This window comes from Leucopleurus acutus, assembly GCF_964270905.1.
Source record: "Leucopleurus acutus genome assembly, chromosome: 14".
NCBI lineage: Eukaryota > Metazoa > Chordata > Mammalia > Artiodactyla > Delphinidae > Leucopleurus > Leucopleurus acutus.
Window position 1 is genome coordinate 82,280,339 of NC_139156.1, and position 21,669 is coordinate 82,302,007.

General features: G+C 45.8%; 1 protein-coding gene across 1 annotated transcript in view; it reads right to left on the bottom strand.

Moving 5' to 3' along the window:
• The window catches only part of DISC1 (DISC1 scaffold protein), a gene marked incomplete at both ends in the record, with an annotated part of 349,074 nt that overhangs the window by 56,975 nt on the left and 270,430 nt on the right, over window positions 1–21,669 (bottom strand). The window contains one exon of the mRNA XM_082854973.1: window positions 13,119–13,179. Coding sequence (XP_082711099.1) covers window positions 13,119–13,179 — 61 coding nt within the window. The remainder of the gene's footprint in view (window positions 1–13,118; window positions 13,180–21,669) is intronic.

Sequence of the window (21,669 nt, forward strand, 5' to 3'; positions counted from 1 at the left end):
AATGGCATCTTTACATTAGCAGCCACAGAAGGAAAAAACTGCTTTCCTCCCTGAGGTGTCTGTGATCAGGGATTTAGAACCCACCCTGGGATGAGCTCCCTGATAGAAGGGGACAGAGCACAGCACAGAGAGCGTCTGCAACTCAGTGCTTGCCGCTTTGCAGCTAATGTTTGCACAGCTGCTGTACGACTCAGGGTGCTGGGAGGGAGGGATGCGGGGTCGGGGAGTGAGGAGGAGAAAAGGAGCAAAAATGAGTCACAGACAATGTTGTGTGTAATATTTCGTCTAACCTACATTTGCCAAGGATGCTGCAGCCCTGTCACCTCACTTTACGTAAGCTAAGAGCACTGAGCAGAGTCTTAAAAATGACTGCACACTGAAAGTGAGCATCGCAGAAATTCCAGGAGGAGCTCTACTTCTATTAATCATGCGTCTGAAGCTAACAGGTTCATCCCATGTTAGCAAATTAAACTATCACACAATCTTGACAACGCTTCCTTAAATCGTTAAACGTCTTCTCATTTTAATTAATGACAAATTGGATATCTACCTGCTGGGGTTTCCATTGATACAGCAATTAATTTTTCTTTAAGATTTCTCAACTCCCTGCCAAAATGCATCAAAAACACTCAAGCTATATGGTTTCTCTTGAGCTTGTAAAAATCATCTTAGGGCTTCCCTGGTGGCGCAGTGGTTGAGAGTCCGCCTGCCGATGCAGGGGACACGGGTTCGTGCCCCAGTCCGGGAAGATCCCACATGCCGCGGAGCGGCTGGGCCCGTGAGCCATGGCCGCTGAGCCTGCGCGTCCGGAGCCTGTGCTCCGCAACGGGAGAGGCCACAACAGTGAGAGGCCCGCGTAACGCAAAAAAATAATAATAATTAAAAAAAAATCATCTTAGTTTGGACACTCCGTATTGATTAGTCATTATCGCCTTTTTAAGAATGTGACAGGCCCCTTGAAACAGGCACATCGTGAAGCACACTGGCATATCTGGGGGACAAGGGCACATGGGCCCCCAGAGCACAGTGGACAGAACGTCCACTCGACGGCCTCCCCAAGTTCAGGTTTACATAGTAATTGCAATGGAATGGCTTTCCACCACCTAAACCAAACGGAGAAAGAAAGAGGAATCCCTGGGCATCTTGCCAGGCCTCAGGCCTCCTTAAATATTGGCTGATTTCTTAATTGATCTCAGTGGGCAGAATGATCATATCATTGCTTTAAAACACACGCTTTGGGATGAACTGGACAAACCACAGGGGAGTCTGTTAGCAGAGCCTTCTGTTTTAATAGTCAATCTGCTATCTGCTATTAGACAAGATCACGGCCATCTTTTTTATTTTTCAGGCCATCTTTTCAGAACAGCCCCACGTCCGATGAAGGGTTGAAATATCAGTGACAGAAAATGATGCCAGATGACCAAGACCTTTGGTCCACACTTTTAGTTCTGATGCTGCAGTCAAAAATCTGTCTTCTCACATACAGATGGCCAACAGGCACATAAAGATATGCTCAATACCACAAATTGTTGGAGAAACGCAAATCAAAACTGCAGTGAGGTGTCACCTCTCACTGGGCAGAAAGTCTACAAATAATAAATGCTGGAGAGGGTGTGGAGAAAAGGGAGCCCTCCTACACTATTGGTGGGAATGTAAATTGGTACAGTCACTATAGAGAACAGTATGGAGGTTCCTTACTAGAGTTACCATATGACCCAGCAATCCCACTCCTGGGCATGTATCTGGACAAAATTATAATTCAAAAAGGTACCTACACCCCTATGTTCATAGCAGCACTATTTACAATAGCCAAGACATGGAAGCAACCTAAATGCCCATCGACAGATGAATGGATAAAGGAGATGTGGTACGGATATGCGATGGAATCCTACTCAGCCATAAAAAAGATTGAAATCATGCTATTTGCAGCAACATGGATGGACCTAGAGATTATCATATTAAGTGAAGTCAGACAGAGAAAGAAAAATATCATATGGTATCACTTATATGTGGAATCTAAAAAAAAGGATACAAATGAACTTATTTACAAAACAGAAATAGACTAACAGACATAGAAAACAAACATATAGTTACCAAAGGGAAAGTGGGGGAGGGATAAATCAGGAACTTGGGATTAACAGATACACACTACTATATATAAAATAGATAACCAATAAGGACCTACTGTACAGCACAGGGAACTATAGTCAATATCTTGTAATAATATATAATGGAAAACAATCTGTAAATGAATATACATATATATATATATATATATATATAACTGAATCAATTTGCTATACACCTGAAACTAACACATTGTAAATCAACTATGTTTCAATTTTAAAATAAATAAATAAATACTTTAAATTTTTTCTAAAAACTCTGTCTTCTCCTGTGCCAACCACATGGCTCATGCTACCTGAATTCTTCCCATCACACGTCGGGAAGACCTCTCCCCTCTCTGAAGCCCCTCACCAGACAAACCCAAAGGGTTTCTGACTAATCCTTCCTCTTCTTTCCTTCTGCCACCCTCTTCTCTAGAGCAACATTTTTACTCTCTCAAAGGAAAATTGCAGAGGGAGAGAAGCAAATATATAGGAGTTACTTTCTCCCCAAAACGCTCTCTCTCTCTCTGAGCTCCAGTGACGGTCAACATGAAGGGCTTTGAAGCCCCATGAATCGCAGAAGAGATGATAAATTCCTCCCAGCACCTGAGCTCTGGAGCCTGGAGCCCAGAACTTTCTTGGTCTCAAACACCCCCCAAACCAGCCAGGTTGCTTCTAAAGGCAGAAGAGTGGTGGAAGGATCCTAGCCCTTTGGTCACAGAAATCGTGGGAAGCTCTAACCGTCAGCCATTCACAAGAACTCAATTTCCTCACCTCTCTCCCTTCCCAGCCTCTGCAGGAGGTGCTAACAGCTGGTCGAAGGGCAGGCAGAGGAGAAAGCTAAGAGCTTAAATAATCAACCAGGTTTCGCAGCCCTTCAGTGGAGGCTCCAAGCTCCAAGCAAACATCTCTTCTCTCCCCATACTTTCACCAGGAGGATAAGAGATTCTCTTCTGGTTTTATAAAATAAGGATTTTTTGAAATGTAGCTATTTTGATTTCATCATTTTCATGATGCCATAGCTGCTACTAAGGTAATAATAACTAGCATGTATTAAGTTCTTTTTGTATACGGGAAACATTCTTTATCCTTGCTCTATTATTGGTCTATTTTAATTGGCCACACATGAATCCAGGCAACTTGATTCCAGAGCCTGCACTTTATCTAAATGTCTCAGGTTCTCCACATTCATCAGGAAAGAGATTATTTGTTTGTTTGAGGGTTTTTTTTTTTTAATGCTAAAAACTTAGGAGGAGGGAGACCCTTCATCTTAATTCCCCTGTCTGGGCCCTGCTGCACAGCATCCCTGGAAAGGAACAGCGGACTCCAAGCCCTCTTTGTGGACCGGACATAAAGGCCGGGTGGGATTCAGCAGGCAACGGCTTCTTTTCTTGCCCTGAAGCAAAGACTTGCCTAGTTGGGGCAGTTGCAGGGGTTCTAAGGGCAAGAGCTCGACTCTCTCTTTCTGAAAAACTACATGTAGGCTTCTCTAAATGGACTGAAGTGTTCCGGAAACTATACTCATCATGAACTGAACATTTCAGGGGAAAAAGTTATTTCTGAGTAAAAATTCATTACTAGAGTTCTTAGAGAATGGAAAGTATTGTAGTGAACGGTAGCGCAAATGCAGACCTCCAAAGTTTATTATAAATTCTACCATTCACATAAACTTTTTCAAACATTACTTAGTTTTATATACATATCAGTCATACTTAATGTCTAGAATAGAGAACGGCTGTGGTGGTGGCTCTAATCCCTATACAAATGTTACCAATATTTTCCCTGCCCTTGTTTTTCCTTCTTTTTTTCCTACTTTCTAAATTCATGCCATCTTCTTGTATTTTATGTATTATTTTTCTGTAAGTACGTATTTTTATATGTTTAACCATTATTATTTTAAGTATACTGAAGGATTTTGTTATAAGATGAAATAAGATTAAAAATGAAATGTGAACAATCAATGGTTACATATTAAATTAATGGTTATGTAGACCTTTGTAGAATTAACTGCTTTAAGATTTCTTATCAGTTTGAATTTCAAAATAGTATGGTATTTTAGATCCTTGTTTCCCCTGGAAAATTAGACAGTGTAGCCAAATTGCTTCAACATTCAAAAGTGGGAAAATCTAACAACGAATATTTTCACAAAGGCTTTCGTGTACATGATGTGTAGGATCAATTTATCTAGTTTTAGAAGGAAATGTGGACTTGTGGCAAAAGACCAACAATGGATGAAGCCACAGTATCTCCTGGGTGGAAGGACTGAGCCCTGAGTGGGCAATTGAGGTGAGAAGGCAGAACAGGGATATAAAAGGAAAATTCATGTCCCAAGACAGTGCGATCAAAGGGCAGGCGAGAAGCAGACGGGAGACAGGACAGGAGCCAGAGGACAGAGAAGTCCCTGTGGGCTATACCTCCTCAACAGAGTCTGAAAGGACAGACAGGAGTCAACCCAGTAGAGAGATGGCTTATCGGGAGGGGATGAAAAGAGCTGATGTACTTCCAGCCTCTGCATCCTAAACGTCTCCTTCTGCTAATGAGACAGAGACAGAGAGAGATAGAGAGACAGAGAGACAGAAAGAGAGAGATAGAGACAGAGAGAGACAGAGAGACAGAGAGAGAGAGAAAGACAGAGATAGAGACAGAGAGACAGAGTGACAGAGACAGAGAGACACACACAGAGAGAGACAGAGAGAGAGACAGGGAGAGAGACAGAGAGACAGAGAGAGCTGGCACAAATACAAATAGCTCCCAGCTGAGAACAGAGGTGACCGCAGGAGGGTCACGCCAAACAGAGGAGGGAAAAGAAAGAAGCTGAGAATTTGCCTTTCTGAGACGCAGAGGAAGAAAAAACGGGGCTGAGGCTGTGAAGACGGGGTGAGCGAGGCTCTGGGCTCCCAGAGAAGCAGCGGGGTCTGGGGAGGTACTAACGTGTCTGACTCGTGCCTCCTAAGAGGGGTGAAGGAACGCCAGGGTCAGCAGCAAAACAATACAATAAAAATGCGAAAAACAGAAGCAGGTGTCCGCCCGCGCTTGGTCGCTTATCTCCTGGCCGCCATTTCTTATAGTCACTTCCCCCGGCAGCTTTCAAAATAAGGTCAATGTGGGTTGTTCCAGGTGCACCGAAACGTCGAAATCGCCTTGCAGAATTCGGAATAAAGAACACTCTATATGGGATCCCAAAGAATTCTAGTCATCGTTAAACTCCTGTTGGGGTGCTGGTGTGCAGCCTCCAGGCTGCCGGGAAGCACAGCTCGGTCAAGTTTGGAATGTACCCCTGGGAGAAGCAGCCTCTCGGGCTTTCAGCTGTTATGCTTTTAAGGGCCGCACACCCGAACAAGGCTCGGGAATTCTGGCCTGAAGTTACCAATAGCTCCACGCTGTAAATTCCCTCTCCCCCGTGCCTTTTGTAACTCTGCCCATTCCCTCTTCATGTCTCTGCCTCTTTCATCTTCTTTGTGCGTGAGTGCCAACTCTTCTGTTAGACAATGAACTCCTTTTTTTCCTCTGTGGACGTGAAGACAAAGACAGCTGCTGCATAGGCTGGTCACACGCTGAACGTGACATCTGATTCAGTCATCGGAAAATGAGCGAGTGTTAATGTCAGCACTGTCTCATCAGTGAGAAAATTACAGCCACGCACTCTGATTTTTGTTTCACAAATTGTATGCATGTACTACTATACACATATATAAAACAGGTTCAAGGACAAACCTTAAATGAGTGAAATGAAAAAGTAAAGCAGAAATTCTAAAATGTTCTTCCCACATCCTAGTGGGCCGCCTCATAGGCAGCTGCCTTGGAAACTAGTGTTCCAGGGACCCCATCTTCAGCCCTCATTCCCATCTTCCTGACATCGTGGGCAGGTGGTCATCAACACTTGCTTGTAGTCATGACTGACCGGCTCCAGGTGCCTTCGGTGAGGGGACAGACCTTGACCTCTGAGGCACACTCCGGGCAGCGCACTGCTCCCACTCTAGACGGCACGTCCTCTGGGCAGAGAAACGGTGCCTTAGTCTCTTGATGTCATCCGTATGGTACACTGTGCCGACTTAGACAGAAGGTCAGGACAGCACTGCCCAACAAGTACTCTCAACTCCAGGAAGCTGTGTGCCTCTCAGGCCTCGCTGGCTTCTGGGCTGAAGGCAAAGCCGTCCAGACAGACCAGCTGGGAAGGTGATGGTACCCAGGCAGCAGCCACCACGGCTCTCCCTCCCTGCTTACACCCCGCTGGTCACTGAGCAGTGAGTCCCCTGAGCTACCATTTCCTGGCAGGCTGTCCATATTGAAACTGCAAGATAATGAGAAACTAAACATTAATTAAAAAAAAAAAAAGAACAAAATCACCTTTAGAAAAATATATGTCTCTAAGTAAATTTCGGGTAAGACCAATGAGTTTTTAATAGTTTCCTCTAAAGCTAAGAAGACCTCTGAGAAAGTCTCTATTTCTAGAGTCAAAACAGACTTTAATGATTTTTCTGTTTTCTTTTCTGAGTATCAAAGTATGATGCACATTCCAAAACAAACAAAAAAAAACTCGCTTGAGAAATACAGAAGAGCACAAAGAAACAGAAATCACCTATAATCCACTAAACTGTGCCTATAGTTTGTGGCAGTTTTTATGTTTAACCTCAGAAAAAATGCTAGGAAAAAAAAAGAGAAATTTTCCCATCAGTCATGCATACAAGAGACTCTGAGAGTTTAAATGGAGCCGTAGGGTGGAGGGCTTGGTACCCACGAGCCAGAGATGTGAGCTGGCCATTAGACAGTAATAAATTTCTCCGGTACAATGGTTAGATACAAGATATAACATAGGATCAGTAAACAGTGTAACCCATCTACAAGACTTCTGAATATTCCTTTTGCCTCTTTGAGAAAAATGGCTACCAGAGCATACGAATACTTGCGAAAATAAATACCACATCTTCTATATACAACGGAATATTACTCAGCCATAAAAAAGAATGCAATTCTGACGTTTGCAAAATGTATAGACCTGGGGGGTATTATGCTTAGTGATTTAAGTCAGACAGAGAAAGATAAATACCATATGTTTTCACTTTTATGTGGAATCTAAAAAATAAAACAAGTGAACAAATATAACCAAAAAATAATAATAATTGAAAAAACAGAAATTCAAGCAAGGTTCAGCTGTAAGGAAAAACGAGCAGGGCCAAAATATCAGGCTTAAGTACTACCTCCAGAAACAATAAACCTCGGGGGTAAGAAGAAGTGGAGAAAGCTCTTTAAGAGTAGATTTTTTTTCCCGTTTCTATTATATCCCACTGAGATCTGATGTCAAGACAAATGGATTTCTGGAGCATTACATCTTCTTAGGCTGCCTTGACTTTTTGAATCAAACAGTTGAAAATAACATTTCAAGATACAATGGCTATTTATCCATTCATTCTTTTTTTTTTTGCGGTACGTGGGCCTCTCACTGTTGTGGCCTCTCCCGTTGCAGAGCACAGGCTCCGGACGCGCAGGCTCAGCGGCCATGGCTCACGGGCCCAGCCGCTCCGCGGCATGTGGGATCTTCCTGGACGGGGGCACGAACCCGTGTCCCCTGCATCGGCAGGCGGACTCTCAACCACTGCGCCACCAGGGAAGCCCTATCCATTCATTCTTGCATTAAATAGAATTTTATTGAAATTGTGCCAGACAGCATGCCAGCCACTTGGAACACAGAGCAAGTGAGCATCCTCAAGGATCTCGCAGTCCAACGGAAGCAGACAGAAGTCAGTGCAACAGACTGTTGTCAGTGGTTCCTACTGTGAGAACCAAGAAGGAAGCAGGAGGAAACCAGAGAGGCTTTGTAGAGAAGATACGGTGCTGAGCCGTGAGGTGAGCGTGCACCCAGGAGCTGGGAAGGGGAGGGCTCCCCAAAGGAGCTGCTGGGGGCGTGAATTAAGGAACTGAAAGCACAGGCTAGTCTGGGGCACCGGGCACCCAGTGAGGGTGGGGACCCCAGAGACGAGGTGGCAGTAGGCTGGAGCCCCTTCACGGGGAGCCTGGGGGCCTGATGAGGACTGTGGGGTTTATGGTGGACGCAAAGGAGCCTAGAAGGATTGTAAGCAGGACGGTAACGAAGTCGTCCTGGCTGCAGGGGAACAGTGCGCTGAAACCGCGTGAGCCCAGAAGGAGGGAGGCTGTAAGACGCTTTACTGACTCAAGTCAAAGGTAGCAGCGGTGGGAATGGAAAGGAAAGCAGCGAGGGAGTGGGTCTGTGGAATGACCCTGTAACTGACCGCAGCCACCCTCTGGGCTCTCTGGCTGTAGATAAGGGGAAGGCGGGACATCCCTGAAACAGGTGGGGAAAACATCCACAAATCCCAACTCCTTTGTAGTAACGAGGAGAAGCAACGTACATGCATCTAACTTACAACTTGGATTATTTTTTCCATCGGTTCATTTTCTTCTTGAGAACAAGGTGTATTTGCCAGAGGTCTGTTGCTTCTCTGCCCCTCACTGATAGACAGATAATAAGCCAGCTTCTCCCCAGCCTCTAAGTCACTCCCTGATCGTAAGGCTGGATGTAAAGGAGAGAATGTCACCTCCTCCCAACCCATGAACTTCCATTCAATGCCTTGTTACTGAAGGGGAATTTTCCATTGGGACCGACACATATACACTACTGATAGTATGTATAAAATAGACAACTAGGGGCTTACCTGGTGGCGCGGTGGTTGAGAGTCCGCCTGCCGATGCAGGGGACACGGGTTCATGCCCCGGTCCGGGAAGATCCCACATGCCGCGGAGCGGCTGGGCCCGTGAGCCATGGCCGCTGAGCCTGCGCGTCCGGAGCCTGTGCTCCGCAACGGGAGAGGCCACAACAGTGAGAGGCCACAACAGTGAGAGGCCCCCATACCAAAAAAATAAATAAATAAAATAAAATAGACAACTAATGAAACATACTGTAGAGCACAGGGAACTCTACTCAGTGCTCTGCGGTGACCTAAATGGGAAGGAAACCTGAGAAAGAGGGGATATGTGTATACGGAGAGCTGATTCACTTTGCCGTACAGCAGAAACTAACACAACATGGTAAAGCAGCTCTACTCCAACAAAAATTAATTTTAAAAAGGGGAATTTTCAAAATAAATAGAGTAACTGTGAAATGTTTATTTTTCAATTGCAAGTTTGCGTGTTTATACATGTGGAAGTGGATGTATACACGCATAGGTGTATATATGTCTATATTTATTCTCCTGTGTAAGAAATAAAGAGTTTATGGGTGTAATTTACAAATAACGATTTTACTATTGATCTATTTACAATTATACTTGACTGAATAGATACACTGAGTACATAAAATAACATAATTGAGATACTTTTAAGTACATCAAATATTTGGCAGCCTTAACATTGTTTGATAGCAAATGAAATCATGGTTTTAAAAATCAGGTTTTATAAAAACCTTCTTAACGTTTCGATGAACATTCAAACTCAGAGGGAAATTTCCTTTTTTATATAACTCAGATTATTAAAAGGCAAATCTTTGTTTACTATATACTAGAAGCCCCTATTTAATATCTGCCCACTTTTTTGTTCCGTACTGTGCAGGAGATCCTTCTGAGCTGCTGATAGCATCAGTTACTTCCTAATTTCTAATTCATTTGACTTTTTTGATAGAGAGGGAGACACTGAACCCACCCCAGTTTGTCTCAGTACTTGAGTCTCCAGGTCTCAACAAAGATATTGTTGTCATTTAGATTGGTCTCCAAAATCATGACTGGCCAGATCTAAAGCTCGCCGTGGCACTGATGATCAAGTGTGTCCTCAACAACTTTCTAATGGGAAATAAGCATTCTAGTCAATTCTCAGCAACTCTCCTTCCAAACCCCCGTAAGGCCCAGAGATGCTCCAGACAGCGCAAATAAATAACAAAGATCTTCATCGGCACCTATCACCTTGCTTTCGTCAACATCTCGCAATATTAATTGAGCAGCTACCACGATGCCAACCACCAAGGGCTAAAAACTGGTTTTGTGTTTTAAGATGTTGATCCTCTTGAAAAGAAACATGACTGAGGCAGCATCGTGCCACCGTCACGCCTCAGGCCTGCTGGGGAGGGCAGTTCTGTCCCAGGAAGGAGAGCCCGACACTCACCACACTTCCGCCGCCTCCAGGCTGGCCTCCCGCTCCAAGGCAGCAATAACCCCCCTGCGCGCACCTCAGGGCGCAGCAGTTCCCAGCCTCTGTCTGCCCTGCTACCCACGGCCCAGGGGTTACAGAGCCTGCTGCCTTATCTCCTCTCTATTTGGGTGGTTTCAGCACAGCAGTTCAAACAAATCTGGGCCAGACCTCCTCACAGCTTGAAACAGCAATGGAAAGAGCCCTCAGGAAGTAGCCTGGAGGATGGGCCAGCCACCATCCTGGTCCCCGGAGACTGTTGACGGATCCCAAGTAACGAACGTACATGGGTCACGCAACCACGTTGGCTGGAGAGGTGATGGAAATGAGACCGGGCTGTCTACCGATTGGCTGCATTCATTCAGTCATCTATTCAATCATTCATTCAGCAAATATTGTTTGTCACCTACCCTGTTCAGACCTATCAAATCACTGAGGATACATCCTGAACAAGACAGACATAATCTTCCACACCCGACGTGAAGCACTTTGAAAGCAAGAAGAATAATTCAGTGCAAGCACATGACTCAGTCCTGGGGAGTCACGGAAGGCTTCAAAGAGGAGACGTCTAAAACTTAAAGGATGCACGAGGCTTAGACACATGGAGGGCTGGTCAGGGCTGAGCTGGGAGAGGCCCCCAAGGGCACATGGCAAGGGAGAGGTGAAAGCCCGCACATCCATGCACGGGCCAGCGCGCCGTGGGGAAGGACACTGGCCCGTCTCAGGCCGTAGCATCGGACCTCCTGAAGATTACTCCAGATCGCTAAATATTGGGTTGCACCGTAAACGAGTGCCATCTTTCTAGGTCGAAATGGTCTGATATCAGTAATTTCACACGGTTCAACCTAATACTTCCCAGAACAATAATCCCTTGACCATTTTCCCTTCTAAATGAGTTTCTCTCTCGAAAAAAGCCACAGTGGCATTGAGAAACATACGAGAATCAGTAGGACTGGAGCAGGGCAGTGACGGGTGGTGATGGTTGATTCCGAAGGACCCACAGAGGCCACGTGGAAGAACGCATGAGCTGCAGTGGGACATTTAGGCTTTATCCTTCAGGGGATGGGGATGCACAACGACCAGATTTGCACTTTAAGATGCTCACTGGAGATCACCTGGAGAATGGAATGGAAAGGGCAACACTGTACGGAGAAAAATGGAGAAAGCAGCCCTCACGGTCATTCAGTGAGAGAAGACAGACCCGCCCTAGCGTGGTGAACGCAGGTGGGCTGGAGGATGCTTGCAGGGGCCTAAGTGGCAGGACTACAGACTGACTCCAAGGGGGAGATGAGGGAAAGCGCAGTGAACCTGAGTCCTGGTTCCACACAGGCACCAGATGGGAGGGCCTCAACAGGTGGGGGGGGGGGGGTGGCGTTCCCTGGACTGCATACACAGCACAGGGGCCTGGCTTGGAGGGGAAAGGATGAGTTCTGGGCATGACTGTTCAGCCAGCTCTGACGATCAGGACAGCAAAGATCAGAAGCAGCAGGAGGTGAAGGGGATGAAGGTTTGCTGACAGCTGACTATGAGGGTGCTCTATATACAGTGGATAATAAAAGGCACACACCTGGAAGGTAGGTACCCACCCTTCTGTTTCACAGATCAAGGTGAACGCTTACCTGAGGTTAGGTAGCTGATAAGTGATAGAGCTGCTATTTAAAGGGGCACTTCTCTACCTATACCCACGTCTCACAGCTCCAACCTGCCACCCACTCACCTAACAGAACGCAGGGCGTGTGGGATGCTTACGGCTAAAACACGGTAAGCAGAGTTAAGATCAAGAGGGATGTGCAGAAACCTGCCCCGGCAGAACACGCGGTAGAGGAGGACACCAGCCTCCGGGCAGTGCCCCTGACCCAGCTGAGCGCCCTACTTTCTAAGGAGGAGAGACATTTCCTTAGAGGATGCCTCTTACCTGCAAGCCCTCTCACCCCATACCTGCTCCAGGCCACCTTCGTTGAGGTTCCTCCCCACATCTAGGGCACAGGGCTCAGGGCAATACCAGTCAGTGGTTGGAAGAACTTGCTTTCCAAGCATTAGAATCAACCCTGCAGCACCTCACCTGCCCTGTAGAGCAGAGCTCAGCTAGGCAGCTCCCCTTAATATCTCTTAAGGGAGAAGCGGTATTTTAGCCGATGGCGTTACCCTGGCAGACAAAGGTTTAAGGCATAGCCTGTTTAAAGAGTTATTTAACAATTTCCAAAGCAGTAGCAAAGCATTTTCCATAGAGCTAAACGCGTCCCAGGGAGCAAAGCACATAGTACATTTTCCTACTTTCCTTAATTAGGAACAGATCCTGGTGGCTGGGATTTATTTTCACGAGTACACGTCCACAAAAACCGAAACACCTTGACACGATGCAGCATCCCTAATGTTTCTCAAACCTGAATTCCTAATTGGGTTTAAAAAAAAAGGCACAAGGATTTTTCACCCTTGTTTTGATTCAGGATTCAAAACAGAATCTAAGATGTGCATTCTTATATTGTGCTAAAACGTAGATAAGCTGGGTCAAAACCCACGACATCCACTTCAGACATTTCAAAGAAGAGAAAGACAGACCAAGGCATGAATTCTGAATTTAACATACCAAGGAAGATTCTTCTTCCTCTTAGGAAACATGAAAACAATCTTGTGATCTCCCCAGACGCTTTTCAACATCTTAATCTACTTACTTTTTATAAAAAGAGAAAAGCTCTGGGAGATGTCTGTACGGCACCTGCTTCTTCTGTTACAGGATTCAAAGGACTCCTTTTTTGTGTTTTTCTTTGTTAATTTATTGTAGAAATTGGCTAGCCTTTTTCTTTGCTTTCACCAAATTCTGATATAATCAAGAATCCAGACGTGCCATGGAGTCTGTAATGAAGTTACCATCCCTACCTGTGCAGTTTATCCTCAAGCATTTCCATGTACTTCATAGTATTCACCTTCACACTGGTTTCTGCAAAACAAAAATCCAAAATTGATGCAACTGGAGTCAGAGATGGAACAAAACCCAGAACTGCTCAACTAAAAGCCCAAACCCGAAGGATCACAGTTGAGCCGCTAGTAAGGATAACATCCTATGTTTGGAAAACACTCGAATCCATTGGACGGCTTGCCTGGAGGGATGCGTCGGAAGGGGTCTGAGGCCTCCAGGCACTGCCGGAGTCGGAGCCGGGGAGCGAGGGTATGATGCCTTTCACTACGTGTTTTCAAAGGCAGCTTAACCGGTGTCTGGCGTGGATCCCGTTGTGCTCTGTGCCCCTCACCTTTCCCACCTGGTAGCCAAAGGCTTGGGAGTTTGGGAAAGAGTGAGAGAGAGAAGAACACCCCATCCTGTGGTTTAACCAGAGAACCTCACCAATGCTAGCTGAGGATTACAGACCCTCCCGTTGAAAAACAAACAGGAAGCGGATGCAGCCAGTGAGCTGACATCAACTACTCAGCTCCCAAAGCTGTGAGATCAGCTTCCGCTAGAGGTAAACTCAGTGCCTCATAACCACCGAACACTGAAGGAATAGATGACTCTTATGGCCCAATGGGTCAAAGAGGCACTTTGCTAATGTAGAAGAGATCTGGTACCTTTGGGACAAGCTCTGACACCCTCTGTTTCCTCCTCCTGTGAGGGGTGAAAGTGTCTTGGTCTGCAGGTGATCCCCGAACGAGGTGTGACTTCCAGCCCCAGAAGAGCGGCCGGCAGAGATGCCTCTGGAGGATGGTGGCGGTAACCTATCGATGTTGTTCCCTTTCTGTCCTCACCGGTATTACGGCCATTGTGATATTTACCATTCTTTTTATTCCAACCTTCATTCTCAAAGGTAATTTGTGCTGAAGGGCTCGTGAACACCCAGAAGTTGGGGTACATGGAAAGCATGCTTCCTGGCTCTCAGCCCTGAGTGTCTGCCTGGGGGACACTCAGGACCCCACCTTGGTCAACATGTATGCGTGGGGTGAGGGACAGGGGCTGTACTGGAAACTGGAAAAAGTACCTTGAAATTCCTCATCAAGAAACCAAATATTCCCAGGAACTACAGTACTTCATTGATCCCCTTTTGGGAAATACTGCTCTAAGAATACAAAAGCCAAACTGATGACCTTTCCCATGGGGGAAAACACACCTTATCAATGAATCAGTAAGACTATTATTAAAAGGCTATGATTAAACTGATTATTCTGCTTCAGTTGGAGTCACGTGAAGTTATTTAATAAGGCATTATGATTAATTTTCAAGAATAATTAAGCTACTCTTAATCCACACTCTCAGACCACTCTGTTTTGTTTTCATCGAAACATTTACCACTACCTGTTTCTTTTTTGTCTGTTTCTATGCTTCTTATTGTCTATTTATCCCCACTACAAGGTAAGCTCCGTAAGAACTGGGGTGCTGCCGGTCTTACTCAATGCTGTGCCTCCAGTACTTTGAAGAGCATCCGTCTGTACTAGTTTCTCAACAAATGCTGACAGAATACTTGAATAAAGCCAGTACTTTTCTCTTTGTTAAAAAAAAGAAAAGAAAAGAAACCAAATATTTAGATGGAAATGACAACAAAAGTTCTGGTTAATTCGTTGATGATAGTTAAAACAGAGATACGTACAGTGAAAGGAACGGTTGAAGTTGACCTCTTATTGATCTGTGCTTGCCTAAGCTACAAGTTAAGGTGTGCTAAGTTTCTTCTCCAAATAAATCAGTTAAGTACGTGTTGTCAGCTCCTACTATGAGTCAGGTCGTGTGCCAGCATGGGGATTTAGTCACGGGGATGTGGTCCTTCAGAGCAGAGATCTCACTGGTTCACCTGGAATAAGTACTGCAAACTCAGAATATCCCAACCAGACATGCTCTGTTTCACATCCTACATGCATTTATGTGGCACACACTGTTCTAAGCCCTGGGTATAAACCAATAAGCAGGATCAATAAAGATTCCTGCCTACGTAGTGCTTCGTTCTGGAGGGGCAGGTAACAAAGAGGAAACATACATCAAGAGAAGGGGATCAGAGTGGGGCTGCACAGTGCTCAGGTAGGCTTCGTTGAGAAGGTGACATTGAGTAAAAGCATGGAGACGGCGGGGAGAGCATGTAAGCAGCACGCCGGGAAGGGCAGAGACGCAGACCGGCCAGCCAGGGCAGCAGTCTGCCTGAGTGTCTCACCAACATGTGGCCAGAGTAGAACGTTCCCCGGGGAGAAGCGACGAGGGCAGAGAAACAGCTCAGGTCCAATCACGCAGGCCACTGCAGCAGACTCTATTTCCAAACACGGCCACAGTAATAGTGCTGGCCCCATACGCTCTTCCAGAACTTGGCCACTGTCCATCAAACAGGGAAACCTACTTCTCTCCCCTTGAATCTGAACAGGCTAGGACTGTTCCCCCAGCTGCGCGTGGCAGGAAGGATGCTGTTTAACTTCTGAGGCTAGGATCCAGCTCCTGCCTGGCTCCTCCTCCCGGGAACCCAGCCGCCATGCCGTGGGGAAGCCCAAGCCACACGAGAGGCTGTGTGGAGCTGTTCTGGCTCCCGGCCGCTGGGGCAAAGGGCTCAGCCTACAGCCCGCATTTTTTTTTTTTTTTTGGCCGCAACATTTTATTCAGTTAAGCAGGCTCACAGAACAGGAGAGAAACGCCAGCTGCAGGGGGAAGGTCCTGCAGATCCATGCCCTGCATCCCCTCAGAGAAGGAGGTGGGGTCCTGGGGACAGCTCCCTCCGTCCAGAGTCCCAGGGAGTGGGTGCCCCCGGGCAGGGAGTGGTTACTGGGAGGTAGGGTAGGAAGAGGGTGGCTGGCTCCCTGCCGCTCCCAGCAGAGTCAACCCTGCCATGGCTGCTGCTGGGTCTCCACTAGACCCCGGGCGGGGCTGTGGACCCAGAAGCGCAGCACGCGGCTGGGGACAGGTGGGAGGCAGTGTTGGGAGCACACGCCACCAGGAATTGCTTTTTTAAAAGTATAAAGTGTTTTGGAAAAAAAAAAGGAAAAACATCTACATAAAAATTTCTTCACATATAAAATCCTGAAAAAGGTACAAGGTAAGACCCAGTGCTAGGGGCGTGCTCAGATATGCAGAGTGAGTGTGTGTGTGTGTGTGTGTGTGTGTGTGTGCAGACGTGTGAGTGAGCGAGCTTTCAGATGATTTGGGCCTCTCAGTCTGAGGGACCCGGACATCATGGAAGGGAGACAAGCCATCCCTGCTGCTCTCTGTCGAACCCCCTGACTCACAGAATGTGTGCACATAATAAACGGTTGTGCGTCATTAAGTCGTGGGGGTTAGTAGTTCTACAGCTGTAGTAACTGGAAAGCCATCTCGGGATTTGGGGTGTCCTGAGTGAAATGGGAAAGCACTGCACAAGAATGGCAAGCAACGGGCTCGTGGCTGCTGTGTTGAGACCAGACTGTAGGAGGAGGTGAGGTGATGGGGGCAGAGACCAGGGCGTCAGCAGAGGCGGCGATATGAGGCAGATTTTAGGTATACGTTAAACAACAGAAACAACAGGAGTTCCTGACAGATTGCATTTGCATGTGTGAAAAGGAGCCACGTCGAGAATGACCACAAGGTTTTTGCCCTGAAATAAAAACAGAGTCGCCATCAACCGAGAAGGGAAGATGGCGGCGAAACCCGTTTGGGGAGACAAGCAGGACTTTAATTTTGGATTGAAATTTGCTAAGCAAGTAGAACTCTAATGTCCCCCCCGCCAAAAAAAAAAAAAAAAGATAAATACGTGAAGTGATGGATGTGTTAATTAACCTGATGAGGGGAAACTCTTTCACCATGTGTATCAGACATCACGATCACGTTGTACACTTTATCTCACAACGCTATTTGTCAATTATACCTCAATAAAGCTGGAGAAAATAAAAGCAATCGAAAAACTTTTAAAAAGAGTCCAATTTTGGATACGATAAATTTAGGTTTATTAGACATCCAGCAGGACTGGCAAGTATAGAGTTGGATATATGAGTCTAGAGAAGCTCTGGACTGCAGACGGACACTCAGAAGACCCTGGCGACTGAAGCAAGGAGACGAGATGTCATCACGCAGGGAGTGAGAGTAACTTAAGAAGCCCTTGGTGATCCCATAGAACTATGATTATATTGTGATAGCACTTTTCATGCAAGGGACAAAAATTCACAGCACCTCCCTTGAGGACAAGACAGCCATATTCTCGTGTTTAAAATAATCCAGAGGTACACTCTATGAATGATTTTGTTAAGAAATCGGACACCAAGTACTTGAGTCATCTAAGCACTTGACGCTCCAGTTAGTAACCTGCTAGACCCACAAGGAACATCTTGCCCACTGGCCTGGAGGCTGCCATCTGCAGAGGATGCTGTGTTGATTGCCTTCGCTGGATCCTGACTCATCTCCCAGGCCAGTCTTTGCTCACATATTCCTGGGTTGACTCATAACCTTCCAGAGAGACCCAGACCATAGACAGGGAGTTTAGGTTTTTAACTTCCTAAGAGCTATGCAACTTCCTAAGAGATACGCCCACAGAGGAGACACTGACTGAGAACAGAGCTCATCCTTTCTTCCCTTATCACCAGCCCTCCTCTTCCCTCCTTTCTCCAGCATCTTAGAGCAGGGACCCAGGGAATGGCAGTGGTGGTGAGGCAAGATTCCAAGAACCAAGGATGGTACCGAGGGAAGCTGAGTACTAAAGGGAAAAGGAGACCAGGGGTCACCGGGCATCTTGATGCGGAAAAGGCAGGAACACTCCCCCTCCTCCCCACATGCTAAGAGAATCTGATATCCAGAATCGGGCCAAAATATCAGAGTGGACCTCATATAGTTTTATGAATCCAATTAAACAAGAACTGATTGATCATTAAACACAGCAAAACTGCGAAAACATTTATGGGAGTGCATGGCACAGACACAAATCAACGTTACAGGAATGGAACCTGGGTCCCACTTCATGCGAGACACTACGCTAGGCACTATTTAAGTATAATAGAGATACGGCCTCAAGGAGCCCAGAGAGCGCTGTAGGGCCAGATGCTAACATTGATTTCTCCTGGGAGTGCACAGCAACATTTTCCGTAAGTCTTCATCATAAGTGATGATCCAAAAATATCCCTGAGTCTAATGAAAAAAAAAAATTACCAAGCTACCCAGCAATAGCCTTTTCAGGATAAACTAGGAAGGTAGAAGAATGTTAAGTAGAAGCAGGTCTAACTAGGTTTCATTGCGTGAGCTCCTTTGTTTGCATAATAAAAGGACAGCAGTATTTGTCATGATAATAGTACAGGGAATGAGTGACACCCAGGCAGCCTTGCCTTCAGATGGAATGAAGCAGTGATTCCAAAGAACTTCAGCCCCGCCTCAATTAACAAGGCAGCGTCATGAGATCGGTACAGTAGGATCTCAAATTTGAAAATGGAAGCTGAAGGGACCTCATCAGTTTAGCATCAATCACAAATTTTGTCTAACGTTAGCCATTTTATTGACGTTTTTCTAAGATAACCTAAGTACCAAGTGAGGTCTGACCTCGTTTTATGAAAATAAGGCAGCAGATTTCAAAGGCAGATTTAGACAAGATGAACACCCATTAGTGAAATCTTCCAGAAGGAAGACGTGAAAGACCAAGGAGAAATTTTAGAATTCTGAGAAACGTTTGAACATCTGAAGTATTATTCTTCCGCTTGAGTTAACGGAAGGACTTCTGTTTACCTGGGTAATTAAACCACACAAGGAGATGAAGTAGTAAAGCGGCACTAATGAAGAGCCAGGTAGGCCAACAACATGGAAAAAATGGACTTGCAGTTGGATTGTCTTAGTAGGTGGGATGGAACAAAATTGTGTGACCTTGAAGTCTGGCAGGATCTGTTACAGGAGGTGCTACACAACTCAAATCTTACACTGAAGATGGAAATACCAGCCTGAACCCTTGCTGCTACCAAAGTGATCTTGACTGTCACACTGGAAACCCAATATGCAGAAATACTTGATATCAAGTTAATGACATCAATCTAGTTAACATTTGATTGAGCACTTCCTACGCGTCAGGTACTGTTCAAAACATCTGCTCTAAATGCCACACAATAATAGTACCTATGAAGCAGTTATTATCATCCCCATTTTGCAGTTAGAAAAACAAAGGGGCAGTGAGGATCATTATAGCTCACACAGCTAGTGAGGGACAGTCCCAGGGCCCCCACTGTTAGAGAACACAACCTCAATTTTAAATAACAGGAGTGAGGAAATGCACACTGAACAAACACATGTGAGATTTCAGCCGCCAGCAAAATGAAGCAGGTGTTCAAAGAGAATCAATTCAGGAGAGGCCAAAGACTGCTGTAAAAAGTCAGAGTTACAAGGAGCACTGGCCATTACAAAACAGCCACCAACAAATGGAAACCTAATAGCATGTAAACTGTGGGGAAGAATACCGCTAACATAGCAGCATAAGATACATTACCACTGTGTAATATATTTATATCATCTATCTGCTGACATATCAGCATAAGATACATTACCACTGTGTAATATATTTATATCATCTATCTGCTGACATATCAGCATAAGATACATTACCATTGTGTAATATATTTGTATCATATATCACATATATACGTGTATACATATACGTATACGTGTGTATCTATATATATATTGTATAGGTCAAGGTGATTTCAAAGTAGTTTGCAATGAGAAAATAATTACTAATTTTCCCAGGCTTACATTCAGGTTGGGTCGTTCCTCCCAATAATAAGATGTCAAATTCATGTGGTTTTACAAGATGTTTGTTTGCCTCTATAGAGTTGTTTACAGCATTTTTCTGCCATCACTGTGTGTAGTGGTCATTTACATAGAACTCTCGAGAGAGATCCTGAATTAAACAGGATATAATCCTTCCTGGGCTTTAGACTTGTCCCTGCACATCCGCTGGGGTTGGAACCAAATGAACACACCATCACTAGATTAGCAACGGACTCACTTCTCATCGGCAGGACATCATTCTGTGTGGTGTTGTCAGTTCTCTCTGATGTTGGTAAGAGATTTGCAGAGAGAAGAGGAATTATCAGATATGGGTCCTACAGAGCTAATAAACACTAACGAAGAGCAGGCGTCTCTTTAGGGTTGTATCTGACTCTCATTCTTACATCTATCTAATGTTTCTGAAATGCCCACCACGTGCTAGGCTCTGCATTCGGTCCTGCGGCTTCAGACATGAACGTGATGCTGCCCTTCGCCTGGAGAAAACCAGGTTTGGTGACAGTCACACAAATAGGTAGCTAATAAAAGCAATGAGTTTGGTCCGATGCTAGAAACGTAAAGCAGCGGTCACTCTGGGAGCATCGCGGAAGGAGATTCAGCCCAGCTTGAGGGGATAAAGCATGAGTCCCAGCGGAAGTGACTGAGCAGAGATCTTAAAGGATTTTCCACGCTGGCTGAAGCCGGAAGAGGCGCGCGTAATCCAAAACATCAATGGCACATAAAATAAGATTTGCGTTTTAGAATATCAGCCATTTAACGCCATAGCATTCTACCTTCCCAATAATTTCTGAATCATTTTTCCCTAAGCTTACACGTAGATTACTCGCTGTAGCGCATGATCCCACACCAAGGGAAGATGAGGTGGGCTATAGGAGATGGGCAGGTCCAAATGTCCCAAGGCACGGGCTCTAAGCCTCCATCACCACTGTCACGGCGACTCTCGGAAGTGGAAGTAGAGATTCACAATTCGTCCAGATTTTCTCCTCTGGGCAAGGTGAGTGGGGCTGTCCCGCTACGGTAACTTCAAAGGCAGAGAGTGGGAAAGCCTTTTCAGAAGTGGAGCATATCCTAACATGATTCAGTTGTCCGTGAAGAAAGTAAAAGCAATTATTCTTGGCTGTGTTGATGTTTATGCTATTGCTTCCTACCGTTCTGTGCTGTGTGACGGTGTCTGGCCGCAGCTGCCCCGCGAGAAGCCCTGCCCTGTCGCCCTTGAACCCAGAGTGCATCTCAGGGACTTAGCCCGGACACTCATGTCAGTAGAAACCATGCCTGCTTAGATGGGAAGAGATCGGGGGCGGGAGGAAAGGGAGGAGAGTGAGGAAGGAAGCTCCCCGAGGTTTAAAAACATTAACTAGATAGTGAGCACTTGCTCTACGTAACAGATATAGCCCCACTTCCAATTTGACCTGCTGTGCTTATCACCAGTTAATTGGGTATCATCTGATACAGTAATTCTCACTTTCCCTGTTCAAACCTGCCTCTACATGCAATCTCCCCGTGCCCTTGAAGCACACAGCCTATAAATCAGCACCATTCAATGATAAAAAGAAAACCAAGGGCACACGGTATGGAAAGCTAGGCGGAAAAAAGCTAACGCTGTCAGTTCCGCGCAGCCTCCCTCCGCAGCTCCCCTCACTCACACACCCTCACCAGCCACGCGCTCCCACTGACTTCCCAGCTTTCCCTGCTGACGGCAGGCCTTCGGTCTGCTTTCTTGCTTCCTAGCACGTAGCCTTGAAAGAG